The sequence below is a fragment of the Syngnathoides biaculeatus genome, chromosome 15 (genome assembly GCF_019802595.1).
Source record: "Syngnathoides biaculeatus isolate LvHL_M chromosome 15, ASM1980259v1, whole genome shotgun sequence".
Taxonomy (NCBI): Eukaryota; Metazoa; Chordata; class Actinopteri; order Syngnathiformes; family Syngnathidae; genus Syngnathoides; species Syngnathoides biaculeatus.
Genome location: NC_084654.1, coordinates 21858757 through 21879047, shown reverse-complemented (window position 1 = coordinate 21879047; position 20291 = coordinate 21858757). Strand labels below are relative to the sequence as shown.

Sequence of the window (20291 nt, the reverse complement as noted above, 5' to 3'; positions counted from 1 at the left end):
TTGTTTGTAAAGGTTTTTTTTTTTTATTTTCTGATGAGCTTAATTCATTTTTCACAAAGTTTTTTTTTTCCAGTTGTTGTTGTTCACTGTTCACTCTCTGCTTCACCTTTATTAGCCGACGGTTTTTGCGCGAAAAAACGATGCAAATATTTTCCGAAATTCATCGGTGGATAAGCAAGAAAACACATGTCCTGTGAACTTTTTGATGAATTACATAAAACAGAACTCTGCAAATTGAATTAGATTTTCTAATGCGAGGAAACAAGTTGAAATCTTCTGTCTGAAACAGGACGTCGGAGAGACAACAAATGAACAATGCCTTTAGCATGTATTTTCTCATATTTCCAAAAATATATCTTAACTGACTTAAAATGTAATGTTTTTATGACAAAAAAATGCTTAGTTTTTTTTTTTATATGTTATGATGATAGTGCTTCACAGCGTATTTTGGGAAAAGTTAGCATGTCACAGAAATCGTGCCATAGGTAATATGCAAGGTTTCTTGCTAGTCACGGTTTTCTATGTTTTTCCTTTTTTGGCTTACCAAGTCGAATTAAAAATCCTTCATGCTACCACAACTGAAAAAATGTCAAGCTCACAGGACCAGTTTTAATTCTACATGCCAAACTTTGAGGAAAAACCCCACCACAATCCAATCTGTCCTCCACATGTTTTGGGAGTACCAAGATGGCGGCCGACTGGCTTCAACCAATCGACACCGCTCGATGTGTATGCGCTATCCAGTCTTTTTTTTTTTTTTTTTAAGATCATTGGTGGCTGACTTAGGGGGCGAGAGGCGGGGCACACCCTGGACTGGTCCCTGGCCAATCAGACCACATTTTGACAACCAACCATTCAATGAAACTATTGTGCATGCTCTGGGATCATTGTTTTATTCTACCGGACGAACCGATACACTGAGAAGCTAAATATCCATCTATTGCCCCCAACGACAAGCTGTGGAACCTAAAATGGCGCCCTGGAGGCATACAGGCATTGATATTTGTGAGGGAGCATAAAGAGAACCCTCTGCGCCGGATAGTTAACAAGAGCAATGTTGACTATAAATACGTTTGTGTCAACAGCATAAAGTGCTTTGTTGGTGGTGGCGGTGTTTAGTCAAGGTCCACGTGGATGTCAAGGCGGGGGAGTGCAGTCTTTAAACGTTCCACCGTGTTGTGTTTGTCTTTGACACCCGGCAGGTCACTGAGGAACAGGTACTCGAGATTCCTGCATGCGGGGAAAACGGGAAAAAGAAAAACCTGTTAAAAGAAGTCTTTTCCTTACTTCATTGGCAGGAACTACTACTTGTTCATACTCGGGAGTTCCTGAAACTAAAAGCTCCGGTTGGACGTGTCCAAAGCTAAATCACGGCAAATTGTCACATATTTGTCAAAAAGTGCTTTACTTTAATGAAATCCATGTTTTTGAAAATACAGTTTTTAACAAACTTTTAATTTTATATATATATATATATTTTTTTTTTTTACAAAAACATTCACTGTTATACAAGAAAGCTAACAATTTTCTACTAGTACTACTAATAATTTTACAAAAATGAGTACTAAAATAATTTTACCCTAATAAAATATTTAAAATTACCAACTCACTTTTACACTAAATACAAAAATATTTACTAATTACAACAAAAAACTTTTGAAACTAAGTTAACCTAATTACAAACTAGTTTTTAAATAAAATTAAGTTAATTGTATTATTTTTTTTACACTAATACATTTGAGGTGGCACAGTGGGGCAGCTGGAAAGCATCGGCCTCACAGTTCTGAGGTTCCGGGTTCGATCCTGTAGCTGCCTTTATGGAGTTTGCATGTCCTCCCGTGCCTTTGTGGGTTTACTCCGGGCACTCCAATTTCCTCCCACATCCCAAAAAGATGCAACATTAATCGGACACTCTAAATTGCCCCTAGGTGTGATTGTGAGTGCGACTGTTTGTCTCTCTGTGCCCTGCGATTGGCTGGCGACCAGTTCAGGGTGTACCACGCCTCCTGCCCGTTGACAGCTGTGATAGGCTCCAGCACTCCTGCGACCCTCGTGAGGATAAGCGGTTAAGAAAATGCATGGCTAGATGGATAATAAATTTGCATGCAAATAATAATGACTGAAATAAAATTAAAAAAAAAAAAGACTAGCCTGAGTTTGTGCAGAGCGACGAGGCCCTTGTCCGTGACGTTCCCACACGACACCACCTCCATCATGAAGACGCTGCGCTGAAGGTTCTCCAGCGAGCAGAATCGCTCCAAGCACGCGTCCTCGATGTACACGCACTTGTTGAGCTTCACCTCCTCCACGTGGTCCAAGCCCTCTGCGCAAATGCAACACAACGGCGTTGAGGGAGCGGCTCCCCGGCAGGTACATAGAAAATTTGGAGTCTGGAATTGTGATAAACGGGGGGTGCACGGTGCGAGCGTCCCCCCCTCACACCGAGATGGTCGAAGCCTCGGTACATGATGCAGGACTCGGTGGCGTCGATGGCTTGGATCTTGAAGCGCCCCAGAGGTCCGGTGGGTAGCGCGTTGTAGTCTCCGTGCCAGCGATCCAAACCCAGGAAGCGCACCTTGGCGCCGCACCGCAGCAACCACTCGGACGCCGCCCGATCGGGGCCCACGGCCTTGATGCGCTCGTAGTCCACCCTGGGAACCGAAACCATCACAGCAGCGCCGATTGTAATCATTGCTTAATTTTTAATCTTAAAATCTTATCAAAAGAGAAACAAAATTGTCAAAATATGATTTGCAAAACCAAACTACATTTTAATTACAAACATATCCGTTTTGTATTCGTCATCACAATGGCAAAGTACCTGAAATAATGCAATAATTATATAATAACTTTTATACGCACCCTTGCATGAACACATTCAACAACCAGAACAGGATACTTTTGATTGACATTTTGTTATTCATCCGTGTACATACTTTGAGCCAGCCTCTTCTTTAGATGAAAAAGAACTTAAATAGAGTATATGAATGATTATAAATATAAGTACTTATTGAAAACAGCATTGAGCCAGCCCCAGAAGTGTCTCCGGCTACTCTCTCTCTGCTTTATTGCCGACTGCAGCGACTTCACAAGCAGGTTCATCTGCAGTACAAAAACATTTAATCCACCTTAAATTTTCGTATTTATGATTGTGAATTTACATCAAAATCCTTCAATTTCTCCAACTTTTAAATACCTACCCTTTTAAAGGTGAACGGGTTTGTTTACATGTACACCGCGGCCATTTTGTCATATACGCCTCGATGACGTCGCTGAAATGGTGACTTCCTATTGGCTGGCAGTCGGAAGAGGAAGTCTCGCGGGAGTTTGGGGCAGGTTTTGAGTTTCACGAGGGGGCGCAGGCAGCCACGAAGGGGAGGAAGAAAGTGACAAGAGAAGGCGGAACACTCACTGAAAAACACTTTTAGCTTTGCCCTTTTTTTTTTTTTTTTGGTCTGTATAATGTGAAAAAGGATCCTCTGACGAGGAGTGACCATGTTTCGGATCGTGGACACGAGAGCCATTTTAAAGGCTGCTAGCGCTAAGTTGTTACATGACACCTGCACGAGACGCTTGCACAGGTAAGAAAATAAAACTATTTTCACTGTAATTTAGTCACTTTTATGTTTTCATATTTATCCCCCCCGCACCCCCCCCCCATGCATTTGACTGGTGTACAGTCACGAAGTACTTCCCCTAAAGAGCAACTTTTTTTATCGACTTGTTTGCCCTGTCAAGGACATTTAGTAGAAAATAGATGAAATTCGTTTAATTCTGCAGAGAAAAAGTTATTTGGCATGATTTTTTTAATCTCTTTTTTTTTGTGTGTAATTGCTGTGATCCGCCTGTAAAAGAAAGAAGAATGCATGCATGTGTTTCACGTTACTTGTGTGACTGCAGAGTCTTGGGGGAGGACAGTTATGTAATAGCCCTCCTGACACTAGTTACTCTGTTGTGTGTTTAAACTCATCGTGGACAAAGAAGGTTTCAGATTAATTAAAAAAAAAAAAAAAACAACCTTTTATTTAGTACCAGGCGATTTAAATTAAAAAAATATACAGGCACATCAGAATAAAATTTAGAGTGGTATCAAAAGCTGAATTTAATTCAGTACTTCAATTCAAAAGGTGAAACTAGAGATGGATATGCACTACACAATTATTTTTTTTTTATATCCATGGATAACTTTAATAGAGTTAAAAGAAAATGAAAACTCAATTCATCGTTCTCCTAGATCACATGTGTCAAACTCAAGCCCGGGGGCCAGATGCAGCCCGCGAACGCAAATCATGTATGTCAACTTCCGTGATTCTTGTTCACATCTGTGCCAACATTTCAAATTGTCATATGAATAATCATAATGTTGAGATGTTCCAACCGTTTTTACGTTACCAAACAACAATAGTTGAAAAACCCTGATGTTACCTCTAAAAAGTATTTTACCAAGTTTTTCATAGAGCTATATAATGTATGTATAGTGAAATGTTTTTTGGGTCATATATACAGTGTGTGTATATACATATATATATATATATATATATATATATATATATATATATATGAGAGAGAGAGAAATATAGTAAATGTTTTTTTTTTTTTTACATGTCATCGCTTTAAAAAGTACTTTATTTTTAAAATCATTTTTGTTTTTATTTTTTTAAATTAAAATTTTTCTTTTGAGCAAGAAGTATAAAATAAATAAATTTGGCCATTGGCTTTTTTTCCACTCCTTTTCATTGTTGGACTTCCTGTGGGGGATTTCAAAGCACAACTGTGTGCTGTTACAAATGCACATTTAACCCTTATGTAGTGTTTTATTTTTATTATCCATTTTCAGGCTGTAAGAAAATTGACATTTAGTTTTGTTTGTTTGGAATTTTGAATGCTACCAAATGTTAAAATGTCATATTCGACCCGTATGGAAGCGTTAAATGAACATTTGGTCGCAGGATGTCCGCCCTCTGTTCATTTCAAAGGTCGTCACAAGTGTCATCGTTTTCGCGCACACTGGGACGTTGAACCTCTTTGTCAACATGCGTGCTTCACGAATGTCTCCGCACATATGGGTAGTTATTAATAATTAGGGATGTCCCGATCTAACTTTTGCGCTTACAGTGCGATGCCGATATTGCGGCCTTGAGTTTTGGCCGGCGTCGGTCCGATCCGACTTCAGCAATATTCACACGCAGTTTATTGATTTCGTATGGATGGAATGTTAGAAAATCCTTGATCTTAGTCAAACAGAGACTAACGCCGGCTTGAAAAATGGGCAATGTCGGACAAAAACTGATTTATTGTTAACCAATGGCAGTAACTGATGTGGACTTTTTGACCTCTAGGGGGCAGTGTGACGCACGCAATGACATGCGCACTTTTTAGTAAATAAAGTAGAAGTAGACACGGGCGAATCTATACATAATCCTCGTTTTTCACATTTCAAGAATATATGACAGTGGGTATTGTTATATTGCCTGTTTGTGTGGGTTTTTTTTTTGGGAGGATTTGCATACTACTATTCAACAATTCAAGCGTTTAAGGTTCGTTTATGCTAATTTTTGTTAAGCTCATTAATTGTTTTTCATTCATTGTTAGCTTTTAGCTAGCGATTTTTGTGAACACATACAAAGAAAGAAACAAAGTATGTGATTCATAGGAACATTCAGTAGGTGAAATTTTATTGTTATCTCTGATTAGTTTCAGAGTGAACTTCAAATGGAGTGTCAATAAACAACTTTAAGCAAGCAACAACTATTTACCACTTGCTAGCATGTTTGCACGTTATCAACCTGTTGTTGTGATCACGTGGGCTCTGCATGCCATCCGGCCACTGCTGGATAGAAGTCCCGGAACGGACAAATTGCAAATCGGAGATTTTAGATCCAGTCGGATTCAATCCTTGCCCCCCCCCCCCCCAAAAAAAAAAATTGATATGTTTCCAATGACGTCACCACATTAGCCCAATGGATAAATTAATGATAGAAAAAAAAAACCTTCACGCTTCACATATCACCTTTGTTCTGTGACCTCTGTGACACACAAGATGGCGTAATTGGAAACCTATCCATTGGGGTGATTTCCGATCTCAAAATTGGGATCGGGACACCCCTGTTAATAATTCATACTAATCAGTGTGTGCTTTCCAGTACCTGCGATGTGGCCATCGTGGGCGCCGGCATCGTGGGCTTGGCCACCGCCCGAGAGCTCCTCCTGCGGCACCCGGCCCTCAGCTTCACTCTGCTGGAGAAGGAGAAAGAGCTCTGTAAGAGAAAACGTCGGACTTTTAATTCTTTGTATGTCTTTATTTGTATAGATATATTTATTTATGGCATAGACGCGCACTGAACAGAGTGACACTGTTTTAGGTATCACCATACATCACATAATGACAGAACAGAAAAGAAACGCACCCTTACCTCTTATTGGTGTTAGTATGTCATGTGACCCCCCCCAACTACATAACTAGTTTCAAAATAAAATACAGAAAATATGAGAAAATAACACATGGAAAGAAATTGCTGAAAAGATGGACGGTAATTTTTATTCATTTTTATTTTGTGTGAGTGGGCGGTGCTAGGGGTTTACACAACAAGGGAGGTTTTTTTTTTGCATCAAATTTAAATATAAATTCCATTAATTTGTTGAGTTTTAATAACTTATCCAAAGTGGGATTCAGTTGTTTTTTTTTTTTTTTTTAAGTTGAATTGGGAGTAAATTAATTTAGAGATTTTTTGATTTAAGTGCCCAAATTAAAAATGAATGAAATTAATTTCAAAGACTCTATTCAATAAAAAAAAATAAAAATAAAAGCAGGCAGCAAGATGGCTTTGCTGGTAAAACGTTGGCCTCACAGTTCTGAGGTCCTGGGTTCGATCCCGGCCCCGCCTGTGTGGCGTTTGCATGTTCTCCCCGTGCCTACGTGGGTTTTCTCCGGGCAATCGGTTTCCTTCCACACCCCAAAAACACGCAACATTAATTGGACACTCTAAATTGTCCTTTGGTGTGATTGTGAGTGCGGATGTTTGTCTCGATGTGCCCTGCGATTGGCTGGCGACCGATCAGGGTGTACCTGCGTCTTGACAGCTGAGATAGGCTCCAGCACTCCCCGTGACCCTTGTGAGGATAAGCGGCTAAGAAAACAGATGGATGACTTCAGTGCCCAAATTAAAAAGAAATAAAATCAATAAATTGATCAAATTACATTTCAGGACTCTATTCAATTTTAAAAAATGAATTAAATTTCTTCCTTTTTTTTTTTTTCAGCCGCGCACCAGAGCGGCCACAACAGCGGCGTGATCCACAGCGGCATCTACTACACGCCGGGCTCGCTAAAAGCTCGGCTGTGCGTGCGCGGCGCGTCGCTGGCCTACGACTACTGCGACAAGAAAGGCTTGCCCTACAAGAAGTGCGGCAAGGTTTGCGTGAACTTCACTCACCTTCACGCCAAGTCGTGTCACTCTCCAAGTACCGCCATCATCGTCGTGACGAACAATTGCGTAGTAGTTCTCATCAAAACCCGTCAAAGTAGATTTGTTATTGCAAGTTACTGCAACATTATGAACAGTTTGAACATTAATACTGTACTTTACTTCAATGAGAGTGTCATAACTTCATGGAAATATAATGCACATGAACAGAAATTGTCAATAAGTTTAAAAAAAATAATAAATTGTTTTTTTTTTTTAATTATACTGACAACAGAACTGTACTTGGGCAGTGATTCTTTGGCGTCGCATACTTTAATAATCATTACGTTAGGCCAGCAGCGTTACAGCCGTTCCACTTGTTTTTCTTCAGTCTTTGACTGTCGGCGCGTCATCTTGTGTTTTGTGTTGTGTTTGGTTCCAGCTCATTGTGGCGGTGGAACAGGAGGAAATCCCTCGCCTCAAAGCGTTATACGAGCGGGGGCTTAAGAACAACGTGCCCGGACTCAGCATCGTGGACGCCAAAGGGATCAGAGACCGAGAGCCGTACTGCAGGGTAAGCAAGCGTTCGTGCTAAGGTGAAATTTAAGGGCCGCTGTCATGAAATGCATGATTTTTTTTTTCCGTTTTTTTCACCACAAAATATGATTTTGACGTGTATGGCTTTTTGTAACTTCCGCCATGAAAATCCTCTCGAGGGATTTGAGAAGAAGCAGGAAGTGACGTACAGGGCAGTAGCGCACTCAAGCGGTCTCGTCTGTTCATACTAGTTCTACCTGCTGGAAGGTAGCTCGTTGTTCCTTCGTGTTAGCCAAAATGCCGGCTCGTTGTATTGCTGGATATTGCTCGAACGCTCGGGAGGATGGATTCGCTCTTCACGCTTTTCCAAAAGACCCGGTTCGTCGCGAAAAATGGATTCCACGGGTGCAAAGGACGAGAGGTTCGTGGGTGCCAAATGACAGGTCGGTGTGTATAGGGCACCGTTGTTCATCGCCGGCGGGGAGGTGGTTTAACCGTGATCCGCATATCATCTAAATATGGCTCGAAACGATAGGGTAATATTGCCCCGGTCATTTCACTCGGTTATGAGATGTTCTGTTCTTCGAGAAGAGCTTCCGTGTCAGAAGGGGCGTGTTCATCTCCTATAGTTTGTGGCACAGCATGTTTTCAACGGCGAATGTCCCAGCGTGACGTCACAGGCAGAAGATGCAGCCAATATGGCGACCACTTGGATGTCGAATGAGACTTCCGCAACTTCACTATAGACATTGAAGTGAATAATGTTATATGTATTTTTCATTACAATATCTATTTTCAAATGTTTATAGGCATGACACTTGGGCTTTAAGTTACTTGGCGTGATGATGAATTTCCTCTCCCCGTTTAAGGGCGTCATGGCTCTGGACTCCCCGAACACGGGCATCGTGGACTGGCGGCAGGTGGCGCTGCAGTACGGCAAAGACTTTGAGGAGGCCGGCGGCAAGGTGGTCACGCAGTACGAAGTCAGTGACATCGCCATCGTCGGCGAGAGCCCAGCGGGGGGCACCGAAGGTAAGAAGAAGTGGAGGAAGGGCAGATGTGCACAAAAAGTAGCTGCAGCACGCTAAGCTAGTGGGGGCAAAATATCAGCTCACTCCATGTCGTGAAGGGCATGAGAAGCAAATTGACAATAACGTTGCTGATGTATCAGTTCTTTTATTCATACTGTATATATGTGACGCGTCTACACTTGCCTACTGATGTTTTCGTGATGTGTTTTTCAGGACTCAAATATCCGATTGCCATTAAAAACAAGAAGGTGAGAGGCACAAGTATTCACATCACACCCCCCCCCCCCGGCCGCCCACAACACTCCTTTTTTTTTTTTTTTTACAAATCTGATCCGTGAATGGTTGTCCGTGTCTGTGCGTGCGCCCTGCGACTGTCTAGCGACCAGTTCAGGGTGTCATCCGGCCTTGGCTCAAAGTCAGCTGGGATAGGCTCCGGTGCCCCCACCGCCCTGGATGGGATAAGCGGTATTGATTGATGGACGGACAATGGGAAATGCCATAGGCAAACATGCTAATAATTAGCAATTTATGTAGCAATGCTGTTGCCCGCCAAGTAACGTCGAAAGACCGTATCATAATATCATAATCATGTGTCCTCTTATTCTCTGCAAAGAATGACTTATATTACAGCCGTACTGAGAAGTAGTGAAAGGAGTTATAGTGCAGTACATGATATACATCTATCTGTCTCGTACTAGCTCTGACGGCCAATGCGCACAAGAGAATGAGTAGCACGGTGCGCATTGAAGAAGAAAGAGTGTCAAAAACATTCATCCATCCGTCCATTTTCTTTGCCGCTTATCCTCACGAGGGTCGCGGGGAGTGCTGGAGCCTATCCCAGCTGTCAATGGCTAGGAAGCAGGGTACACCCTGAACTGGTTGGCAGCCAATCGCAGGGCACGTAGAGAAAGATGGACGCACTCAAATCACACCTAGGGGCAATTTAGAGTGTCCAATTAATGTTGCATGTTTATGGGATGTGGGAGGAAACCGGAGTTCTTTCCTTTTGATTTTCTTTAAATGTCATAACTATCTGTTTTTAGGACGTGGGATGTAGAGTCTTCTTCACATTTCAGGAGCGAGAACGGATAAATGACATTTCCATTCATTTCAATGGGGAAAGATGATTTGAGATACCGGACGAGGCTTTTGCGCGGTCACAAAATGAATCAAAATCGACATTGTGATGTATTACTTTTTTTAGTTCCATTTTCACACGGTCATTATGGGGTGTGCCTCTTTTTTTTTTTTTTTTTTTTAGGGGGGGTGATTTTGTAATAAGGCTGTAAAAATAAAATGTCCTAAAAGTGAAGCGGCTGCCCGGTTTGCGCCCCCCACCCCAGGGCGACGAGGTGCGCTGCCGCTACGTGCTGACCTGCGGGGGGCTCTACTCGGACCGCCTGTCGCAGATCTCCGGGTGCAGCCGGGAGCCTCGCATCGTCCCCTTCCGAGGCGACTATCTGGTCCTCAAGCCAGAGAAACACTACCTGGTCAAAGGCAACATTTATCCCGTAAGCCATTTTTTTCCCCCCCTCTTAACGTTACATAACATGTTTTATGACCACATGTTTTTCATCATCGCTCAGAGTGGAATTCCATACTTTTCCCGCCCCTTGTGAGGGGGGAGGGGGGGGGGTTGGAGACCGACTGCATACATTCTGTATCTCGTTTTACTGGCAAGGGGGAATTCTGGGAATTGTTTTATCAGTCTGTGTCGTTAAGATTTCCAAGCAGGACATCTGGAAGTCATTTCAAATTTAGAGAAGGGGAAAAAAAAATGGGATCAGGAATATTTCAGACGGGCTATTTAACAGTTACGCTGCATACTAGGGAAAGGAATACCAATAATTAAAAATAAATCACATTTGTAAAATGATGCCGTTTCCGCGACAAAGAAATTACCGTAATTCCTGGCCGACAGAGCGCACCTGTTTACAAGCCTCACCGGGTACAGTTGTAAAGGAAATACCATTTGGTACATACATACGCCGCAGCCGTGTAAAAGCCGCAAGTGCCCACATTGAAATGTGAGATATATTTACAAAGAAAGACGGTACACAGAAAGCGTTTAATGCTAGCGCTAATGCTAGCGCCACGCTAACGCTAACAGGACCGGTTGAAATAAAACTTACCGGTAAATATCACGAGACACGCCACTACCCTGCTAAAAATGTTCTATACAAATCTATAGAATTTGTACAGAACAACATTATTTCATAGAATTTTGGCTATGGATTTTCCATAGAAATTCTATAGGACTTGGGTCCGAAAGTTCTCTTATAGTTCTTTTAGAATTTCTTTAGAAATGTTCTATCGAAATTTTTTAGCAGGGTAACACAGCAGCAACACGCTAGCGCAGTGCTAATTCTAGCGCAACGCTAACGGGGCCGGTAAAAAGTCACTTCCTCGGCACATGTATTCCAACGCTCATTCTTACATTTTCCGCTTGAGTGCCTCCCTTGCGGCCGTTAGGAAAAATGCACAAATTAGCCGCATAAACCGCAGGGTTGAAAGCGTGTGAAAAAAGTCGCGGATTGTAGGCCGGAAATTACGGTACATTCAATTGGGGACTCTAAATTGCCCCTAGGTGTGATTGCGAGTGCGGCTGTTGTCTGTCTCCATGCGCCCTGCGATTGGCTGGCGACCACTTCAGGGCGGGATTAGCTCCGGCACTCCCGTGACCCCTCGTGAGGATAAGGGGCTCAGAAAATGAATGTTGGTACTGCGCGTGTGTCTGTGTGTCTGTGTCCCCCGCCTCCCACCAGGTGCCCGACCCCCGCTTCCCCTTCCTGGGCGTCCACTTCACGCCGCGCATGGACGGCAGCATCTGGTTGGGCCCCAACGCCGTGCTGGCCTTCAAGAGGGAAGGATACAAGATCTACGACGTCAACGTGAGAGACATGGCCGACGCGCTCTCCTTCAGGTCAGCCCCGTTCCGCTCCGCACAACTCCGCGCAGGCGGGTCCGGGATCGAACCCGGGACCTCAGAACTGTGAGGCCAACGCTTTGTCAACCTGAAGTGAAATCGACGTCCTTAATTGAATTTTTCATTAGGTAGGTTTTACATTGATTAATATTGTATTTTAAATTTCAACGTGTGTTTAGTGTAAAATTCAGTTTTGCTCACTATCACATATTGTTATTATTTCAAAAATGTCATTTTTAATTTTTAAATTATAATTTTGTTTATTTATTTTTTTGGAACTCTTTCCGTGCAGGGGTTGCAAATTTCCAACAGGTTGAATATAATCGAAAATTTTAAGTCCAGAGTATCATTTTATGAAAGTATCGGATTTTTCTCTCTGCAAAATTTTATTTGGTCCACGGAGGGTTAAAATGTGCTTTTCATTTTTACATTTAATCATTTTTAATTGTACAGTAATGACAGCCAGGGTGGCGCACGGTGTTATAAGGCCATCGTAACAAGTTCTTTTTAATTGGAAGGCGGCGTCGAACCCAGGACCTCAGAACTGTGAGGCCATCGCCTTACCAGCGGATCCATTGTGCCGCCATTTTCTGTACATTTTATGTACATTTTCATAACATTACATACACGTTTTTTTTTTTTAATCCATAAATTGTGTATTTTCAGTGCAGCACGGCGGATCAGCTGTTAAAGCGTTGGCCTCACACTCCTGAGGTCCTGGGTTTGATCCCGGACCCGCCTGTGTGGAGTTTGCATGTTCTCCCCGTGCCTGTGTGGGTTTTCTCTGGGTGGGCACTCCGGTTTCCTCCCACAACGTTAATTGGACACTCTAAATTGCCCGTAGGTGTGATTGTGAGTCCGACTGTTGTTTGTCTTCCATGTGCCCTGCGATTTGCTAGCGACCAGTTCAGGGTGTGCCCCGCCTCCTGCCCGTTGACAGCTGGGATAGGCTCCAGCACTCCCCGCGACCCTCGTGAGGATAAGCGGCAAAGAAAATGGACGGATGGATGTTTTCATAACGTTACATACACAATTTTTTTTTTTTTTTAATCCATAAATTGTGTATTTTTGGGGCAGCACAGTGGATCAGCCGGTAAAGCGTTAGGCTCACAGTCCTGAGGTCCTGGGTTTGATCCCAGACCCGCCTGTGTGGAGTTTGCATGTTCTCCCCATGCCTGCGTGCCTTTTCTCCGGTCGCTCCGGTTTCCTCCCACCTCCCAACATGCAACATTAATTGGACACTCTAAATTGCCCCAAGGTGTGATTGTAAGTGTGACTGTTGTTTGTCTGGATGTGCCCTGCGATTGGCTGGTGACCACTTCGGGGTGTACCCCGCCTCCTGCCCGTCGACACCTTCGGATAGGCTCTAGCACTCCTGGCGACCCTCGTGAGGATAAGCGGCAAAAGAAAATGGATGGATGGATAATTGGACACTAAAAAAATTCCCCCGAGATGTGATTTTGAGTGTCTCGTGTGATTGGCTGGCAACGGGTTCTACCCCGCCTCCTGCCCGTCGACCGCTCGGGATAGGCTCCAGCACTCCCCGCGACCCTAGTGAGGATAAGCGGCAAAGAAAATGGACGGATGGATGAATGTCTAGTTTCACCATTTGTCATGAACGTGACATGTAATCTGCAGATGTTAGCGCGCATGACGTGTGCTTGTGCTCTGTCAGAGGGCTCCAGAAGCTGGTGCTGAAGAACATCTCCTACGGCATCAGCGAGATGTACCGAGGCATCTTCATCGGGGCGCAGGTCAAACTCCTGCAAAAGTACATCCCCGATCTGTCCCGCAGCGACGTGCTCAGGTAAATGTAGCCCACAATATCATATTTATTCTATCAGACGCTCCCCGACTCGGAGATTTCCGTCCGTGCGTCACGCCTCCTTTGCGGTCCCCGCGCAGGGGTCCGGCCGGCGTGCGGGCGCAGGCGCTGGACCGCGACGGCAACCTGGTGGACGACTTCGTGTTCGACGGCGGCGCGGGCAGCCTGGGCAGCCGCGTGCTGCACGTCCGCAACGCCCCCTCGCCCGCCGCCACCTCCTCGCTCGCCATCGCCGAAATGGTCGCCGACGAGGTGGAGAGCCGCTTTGCGCTCTGATCGCGGGATCGTCGGGACGCGGGCGAAAGGGGGTGCGGCCATAATTTGGGTTTTCAGAGGGTCGGGGGAACCACATTTTAGAACACATTTACTCAAGTTTTTATTGCGGGGCGCACCGGCACTGGTCACCGGACAATCGCAGGGCACAAAAAGACAAACGCTCGCATCCGAGCCCCATTTTAGAACCGAATGTGGGAGGAAAAACCCGCACAAACGCTGGACTGCAGTCCTTGAGTTCGAAACCCGTGATTTCGAGGCATCGTTGAACCTCGCACGCATGAGCGGTCAGACCCGTTTTTACGTGGCTGTAAGTGCCGCTTCCTCTTCTATGGTAATCATAACTATGAAAATGTACCCCAAAAAAAGCCAAAGAAGAAAACAAAATGCATTTGGAAAGAGTTCACAATTAGGTCTGCGGGTACGCTGGAGTCGAACCCGCGGCGTCAAACACCCCGGGGCTGATCGCCAGCCTTTTGCAGGGCACATATACTGGAGACGTGACTTTATGAAGCTAATGTACATTTTTGAGATGTGGGAGTACCCGGGGAAAAGCCACTCGAGTGTGTTCGGTCATTTTACAGAAAGACGCATTTTAAGATGAAGTAAAACGCACACACGCTGTACAGAACGTGATCCGTTAACGCTTTGTTTTTCTTTCGCTTCTCCATCGTGACCGCCAATCGTCACGTTACTCCACCGTGACGTGCCTCTCAGGATTTTGCCATATTTCATATTTACACCCACTCAATTCAGCACGATTGTGGCTGTTGAATGTTACTATCTTTTTTTTATACAATAAAGATGCATTTTTTCAAACGGTGAAAGTTTTGCCTCTGACTTGTTTTATAAATGTGAGTACACTTGGAGAGCTGCCAGTCAACGTTCGTCTTGTGTAGCATTTATTAATTATCCAATGTGATTTTCACTTTGGGAATTACAGTTTGTGTCCACTAGGGGGCGTGCGAGCACTCAGGCAGACTGAATAGCAACTAAAGGTATAGCACGTTTTATCTATTTTTTTTATCATTTTGTTACTTTTAAAGTACACTACCATTGTAAAAAAAAATAAAAACATATATATATATACATCTGTGTATATATAGTATATATAAATATATATTAAAAAATGTTATTGACCATGTATTTTCACACTGTTAGGATTTTCAAAGGTGTGAGTTATTTTTAATTACATTGAATGAGGATGGAAGAACAAAAATTCCAGTATGGTATATTTTTAACAAACGTCTTAATTATGTAAGGTTGCTAAAAGTGAAAGTTGCATACACAGTAATTTGGAATATTAATAAACCATGCATGACATGTCTATAAACAACTTGTGGAAAAATGTCTGACGTTTTTCATGTGGCCTCTTGATATTTGACCAATACTATATATATATATTTTTTACATTTGTTGAAAAAGTCTGTTAAGCAAACTTATAAGTGAAAGTTTTCTTTTGCAAGTGTAAAATTACATGAAGGGGCTTCATAAGTGAGTTTTGTTGTTGTTGTTGTTGTAGCAAGTATAAAACTACATAAAGCGACTTCATAAGTGATTTTTTTTGTAAAACTACATTTTGAATATGCAAATGCAAATTATGACGAATGACGGAGATGATTCAGAGACTTAATAAGCTGTGTGTGCCTTGCATATAAACAACACTTTGTGATTGTGTCGGGAAAAGTAAGCCTAGTTTTGCCCCTATTAATATTTTTACAATACAGTATGTATTTTTTGACATGGTTATGTAATCTGTAGAAGTACATTCTAATGTCATTTGGGTGGATGGATTTCAGTAATGAGTCACTAATGATGTACTCTGAATGTCTGATTTTTTTTTAACAATACGTATATATTTTAAAGTAACTACCACTACATTTGTAATGAGCCATTTCATTTAGAATTTATGTATCACTTATATGTAAGCAGTACATTGGTATTGCGAAAGTTAAATCTTCTATGCCTGTTTAATTTTTTTTTAACAAAGTATCATATATTTTTTAGTCATTCTAAGTGTAACATGTAGAATTAATTTTGCTAGCATTGGTTGGAAACTTCCTTTGTCCAGATTTGTTTAATTTTACTTTTTGTTGCGCATATCTATAAAATACTATATACCATGTGTGTGTTATGTTTACAAATGATTGATTACTAAAGTGTTGAAAATGGAGTGCTCTCTTTGAAGATGAAAAATCAATGCCTCAACAAATGTCACCCCCCCCCTTAAAATCTATAGTTTTTGAAATGTGAGAATTTCATTAATAAGCCATGTATGAATTGTACATAACATATTATTGTGGTTGTGCAAGTGTGGGGGGGAAAAAAGTTTCTTTTTTTGTAATTTTGGTTGTCTAGATGCTATTTTAAGCTATTTGGAAATACATCCGCATGATGTCATTTCATTAATAAGCCATGTATGACTTGCGTGTAAATAACACATTCTGGTGTCGTGGAAGAGATGTCAGCTCTGTTTTTTTTGTTGTTGTTGTTGTTTTGGCCCGTCGAATAAATATGAATGGCACGGACGGACGGGCGGTCGGGCAGCGGCCGGCCGTCCGTACGGGCGGGCAGGGAGGGGAGTCGCTCCCGACGAACATCTTGTCCGACTTCCCAAAGCGAACCAAAAAACATCCCGGCTGACTAGCTGCGCCTCCTCCTCCTGTGCGGCTCGGCTCACAGAAGACGTGCCCCCGGCGGGACTTGACTGTGGCCTCGCCGCCGCCGCCGAGTCGCCGGACTTATTTTTCGTCCTGGGACTACCGCTATAGTTTTTTTTTTTAATTTTTATTTTTTTAACGGGGGATTTTTCACGTTCCTAATTTTTTTACGGAAGAAGATGTCGGCGTGTGACGCCGGAGAAAGTGTGCCTTGTTCGTCGGGAGGCCAGCGGCGGCTTAGCTCCGAAGAGCTAACGTGCTAACGTCACAGGTGTCTTGTAAAGTGGCGAATAACCGAACGTCTTTCCATTTTTTTTTTCCGAGGGTTCGATATCGGGGTTGTCCGCCCCAGATGCCGCCACATTATCCAAGTCGACGTGCCTGTAATAGTTTCCAATCGGCGGAGGTGTCGCATAGCCATTTTGTTGTTAGCTGTTAGCTTCCGAGTTAGCCGCCGTGCCGTGTTTACACCGAACGGTGGGCTAGCCCCCCTCGTTAGCCGCCGAAGCTAACGAGCGGACCCCGCAGCTACATGTGGTTAATCCCGAATGTAGCTCCCGTTTGCCGCCCAAAAAGATTTAAGACCCTGCCCGGGTCGGTTCGTACACAAGCGTACAGTATAAGCCAGCTGCTCGGTTTTGGACAAGACGGACTCTTGAGCCGTGCCCGCCGCCTTGGACTGACCCACCCACCCACAAAAGGGGGCTAACAATCCGACGGCGCCGATGCTGACAGTTCGGGCCGGAGCACGGCAACGCCAAGAGCCGCCGCCACCGCCGCCGCCGCCGCAGCAGCAGCAGCAGCAACCGCGATGCAGCCCCAGCAGATCTACGACTTTTCCAGTGACGACAACAGTCACAAGTGGAGAGGCCTCTTCGTGCAAGCCCTACGCAAGGTAAAGAGCAACAACTCAAAAAAGAAAAACAAAAAAACGAATCTACTTCCCCACAACATCTATTCGCATTCACTCCATCAAACGTTTAGCAACAGTCGCTTTTTTTTAGTTTTTTTTCCGCCGTGCTGATTGTCAGTCAGTATTTTTATGCAATAAACTTTTTTTTTTAACATTTCAAACAACTTCACAAAGATGTTAATTTCAAGTTAGCAGGCAATCGTGAAGCTGACTTGATACTAATTTCAAAACAATCTGGCATCCAGAAGTCCTCCTTGCCAGCAGTGGGCGCTACATTGTGCTGGTTTGACATATCGTGCAGCAGAAAGAAAGAATATTTTATATTTTATTTATGTAAAGTATCAGTCTCCAAAAGGCGGTGTCGAACATACGTCCTTGATCTTGTAAATTTTTCAGTAGTGTCACAAAAAGTACTCGAGTCTCGCATTTTGCGGTTAGACATTTACAGTCGCCTAATGTGTTTGTTTTCACGTGACGTCACCCGTTGGGCTTCCTCGAACGGCGGCCATTTTCGATCCCTGAGCGTCGTTACTCATACAGGCGCAAGGTGGACGACGACAAGTTTCTAACCGCATTTATTGAAGACGCGACCGACAGTGCATCAAGCCCAGATTGACTGTTAGGCATCGTGGGAGTCAGGACTGCGTAACAAAGGTACATTATTGCGCCCTTGATATTTTACTCGATGTGACAGAAATCACATCATCAAAGAGCACTTACCTGTATGCTAGCGCTTAAAACGAAAGACAGTGGAATATTATTTATTTAATATCGAGGGAAACTCAATTTTTTCCATTATTTTTCCAAAAAGTACAACCTATTTTTAGTTCACCGCAAGCAAGGCGAAATGTTTATTATTTGTTTAAAATTTGCCGACAATGGCAGAAAGACAAAAGAATAAACGAATCCAGTATGTCACAAAATTTTCGAATCTTTCAAGTGATTTTAAAGGTAATGTTGGCCTTCTGAAAAGAGGATCGATTAAGCTAGTTAGCTTAGCTCGGCACGATGGAGGTTGAGACCTGGCAGCGGGATTGCAGCGTCGGGCATTCGTCCACAAAACCAAGTCCCCGTGAAGCACAGAGCCGCAGAACGTCCAAAGTCTTCTGTCGAAAGCGTTAAGACGACGTCCCCGCTCACGCAGCTCGGCCTTTAAAGAGCGCATCGGCTAGCAACTCTGGAAAAAGCTTCAGCGAATTGGCGAGACTCGTCAAAGTCCGAAGAAGGCTCTCCGATGGTTAGCAAGTCCTCTCTCGTGTACTTGAGTCCCGAGACGCCCGTGAAACACAAAAACACAAACAGTAACCGCGAGTATTCCGGAGACTTCCACATTGGGTACGCGTTAGGTAGGGAGGTTAAATGGCGGCGGGCATTGGTTCAGCAAAAAAATGTGACAACGAAAACAACCCATAGCTCACCTGTTTGCTGTTTTGTGCAGAAAAATATTACTTTGGTGCCATCTTGTGGCTTCATGCTGTCAAGGAACCATATTCAAGTGAATTAAGGCGCTTGATTTACCGTAGACAAAATGAGTGCTTTGCCGCTATCTCGGAACACCTCGGTTCCAAAGAAACATGTCAAATATAACCGTGCCGATCGCATTTTCCTGTACCGAATTCCCAGTTGCTTGATTTTGAGTTATTGCCATATAGTGATTCCAGTCCAATTTTTATGATGCAAACACATGAACTAAAAAAAAAGTTTCAAAACTTGTGACTTATCACGTGCACATCTCAATTGATTGAACGACATCTTTTATGGGGGAAAATGCAAAACGCACCCCAAAGTAAAGAAGACTGGAGATTATTACGTGTACTAAACTGGTAATACTCAAGAGAAATTTCTGCAGCTCCTTCAACTCTTGCAACTCTTCATTGCGTTAATGCGGTGAATTATTATTATTATTATTTTTGTACCCTTCTCCTGACTGTCGATGCCATGTAAACAATGTAATCCCTCTGCCGCTGTGGAAGCACTCCGAACCTTGCGCTGTTACCTGCGACTACAAAAAAAATGTCCAGAAAGCCTACTAGAACAGTTGAACTTTGTTTGGGGTATCTCAGAGGGACTTGAAATGGTGGAAGGTGTCCGCTGACTCCTGTCGAACATGATTTTGGTTCTGAACACAACCGCCTACCCAGTTGGAAGAGGGTGTGCACACTTGAGCAACTGCGTTATCACAGTTTTTTGTACTTCCTCTCTTAAAAAAACTGTTTTTTTTCCCCCCATTCAGTCCACAGAATGTAGCTCACTCAATGGTGGCAAATGTTTTCTAAATGATTCATCTTGCTGTCATGTTTTAATAACACAAAATCCTGGCGTTGGAAGATTTTTTAGACTTTTTTATATCTAATGTATATGTCACATTGTCCATTGAGAAAGCCCAGCGTGGTTCCCACGGGTGTACTGCAAATGAAACTTACTGAAGGGGAAGTCATTTTAATTTGAATCTCCTTGCTCAGCGGGAGTACAACTTCCTTTTCATCATCGGCAGCATCCATCCATCCATTTTCTTTGCCGCTTATCCTCACAAGGGTCGCGGGGAGTGCTGGAGCCAATCCCAGCTGTCAAAAGGCAGGAGGCGGGGTACACCCCGAAGTGGTCGCCAGCCAATCGCAGGGCGACAAACAGCCGCACTCACTATCACACCGAGGGGCAATTTAGAGTGTCCAAATATCATGCCCAAAAACATGCAACATTTATTGGATTTATTTGTCAGTTTT

General features: G+C 43.4%; 3 protein-coding genes across 4 annotated transcripts in view; 2 read left to right on the top strand and 1 right to left on the bottom strand.

Moving 5' to 3' along the window:
* Positions 1 to 9: 9 nt before the first annotated feature.
* On the bottom strand, positions 10 to 3300 carry dmac2l (distal membrane arm assembly component 2 like). Its single transcript, XM_061843483.1, has 5 exons — positions 3201 to 3300; positions 3008 to 3102; positions 2443 to 2651; positions 2152 to 2323; positions 10 to 1230 (listed from the first exon to the last, which is right to left on the bottom strand). Exons 2-5 carry the CDS (start codon positions 3100 to 3102, stop codon positions 1116 to 1118), a joined length of 591 nt encoding a protein of 196 aa, XP_061699467.1. The 5' UTR covers positions 3201 to 3300; the 3' UTR covers positions 10 to 1115.
* A 43-nt stretch (positions 3301 to 3343) lies between these two features.
* Positions 3344 to 15155, top strand: l2hgdh (L-2-hydroxyglutarate dehydrogenase). Its single transcript, XM_061844558.1, has 10 exons — positions 3344 to 3581; positions 6144 to 6259; positions 7261 to 7412; positions 7846 to 7977; positions 8810 to 8972; positions 9185 to 9219; positions 10315 to 10482; positions 11737 to 11894; positions 13573 to 13704; positions 13803 to 15155. The coding sequence occupies exons 1-10, from the start codon at positions 3496 to 3498 to the stop codon at positions 13996 to 13998; spliced, it is 1338 nt and encodes a 445-aa protein (XP_061700542.1). The 5' UTR covers positions 3344 to 3495; the 3' UTR covers positions 13999 to 15155.
* A 1356-nt stretch (positions 15156 to 16511) lies between these two features.
* The window catches only part of sos2 (son of sevenless homolog 2 (Drosophila)), a 29315-nt gene continuing 25535 nt past the window's right edge, over positions 16512 to 20291 (top strand). Inside the window, exon 1 of one of the 2 annotated variants that reach the window (XM_061844850.1) lies at positions 16512 to 17550. In XM_061844850.1, the coding sequence (XP_061700834.1) occupies positions 17467 to 17550 (84 nt within the window). In that variant the 5' untranslated portion in view covers positions 16512 to 17466. Of the gene's footprint in view, positions 17551 to 17805; positions 18223 to 20291 lie in introns of those variants that run through there. The other variant, XM_061844851.1, reaches the window with a different exon arrangement.

Bases quoted from the DNA above. Each gene is read 5' to 3' on its own strand.
- l2hgdh (XM_061844558.1), top strand. From the start codon at position 3,496: ATGTTTCGGATCGTGGACACGAGAGCCATTTTAAAGGCTGCTAGCGCT. The intron at 7,413-7,845 runs GTTTGCGTGAAC...GTTTGGTTCCAG, and splicing joins CCTACAAGAAGTGCGGCAAG to CTCATTGTGGCGGTGGAACA. The intron at 10,483-11,736 runs GTAAGCCATTTT...GCCTCCCACCAG, and splicing joins TCAAAGGCAACATTTATCCC to GTGCCCGACCCCCGCTTCCC.
- dmac2l (XM_061843483.1), bottom strand. From the start codon at position 3,102: ATGAACCTGCTTGTGAAGTCGCTGCAGTCGGCAATAAAGCAGAGAGAG. The intron at 2,652-3,007 runs GTACTTATATTT...TTCGGTTCCCAG, and splicing joins CTCAATGCTGTTTTCAATAA to GGTGGACTACGAGCGCATCA. The intron at 1,231-2,151 runs GCTAGTCTTTTT...CCCCGCATGCAG, and splicing joins GTCGCTCTGCACAAACTCAG to GAATCTCGAGTACCTGTTCC.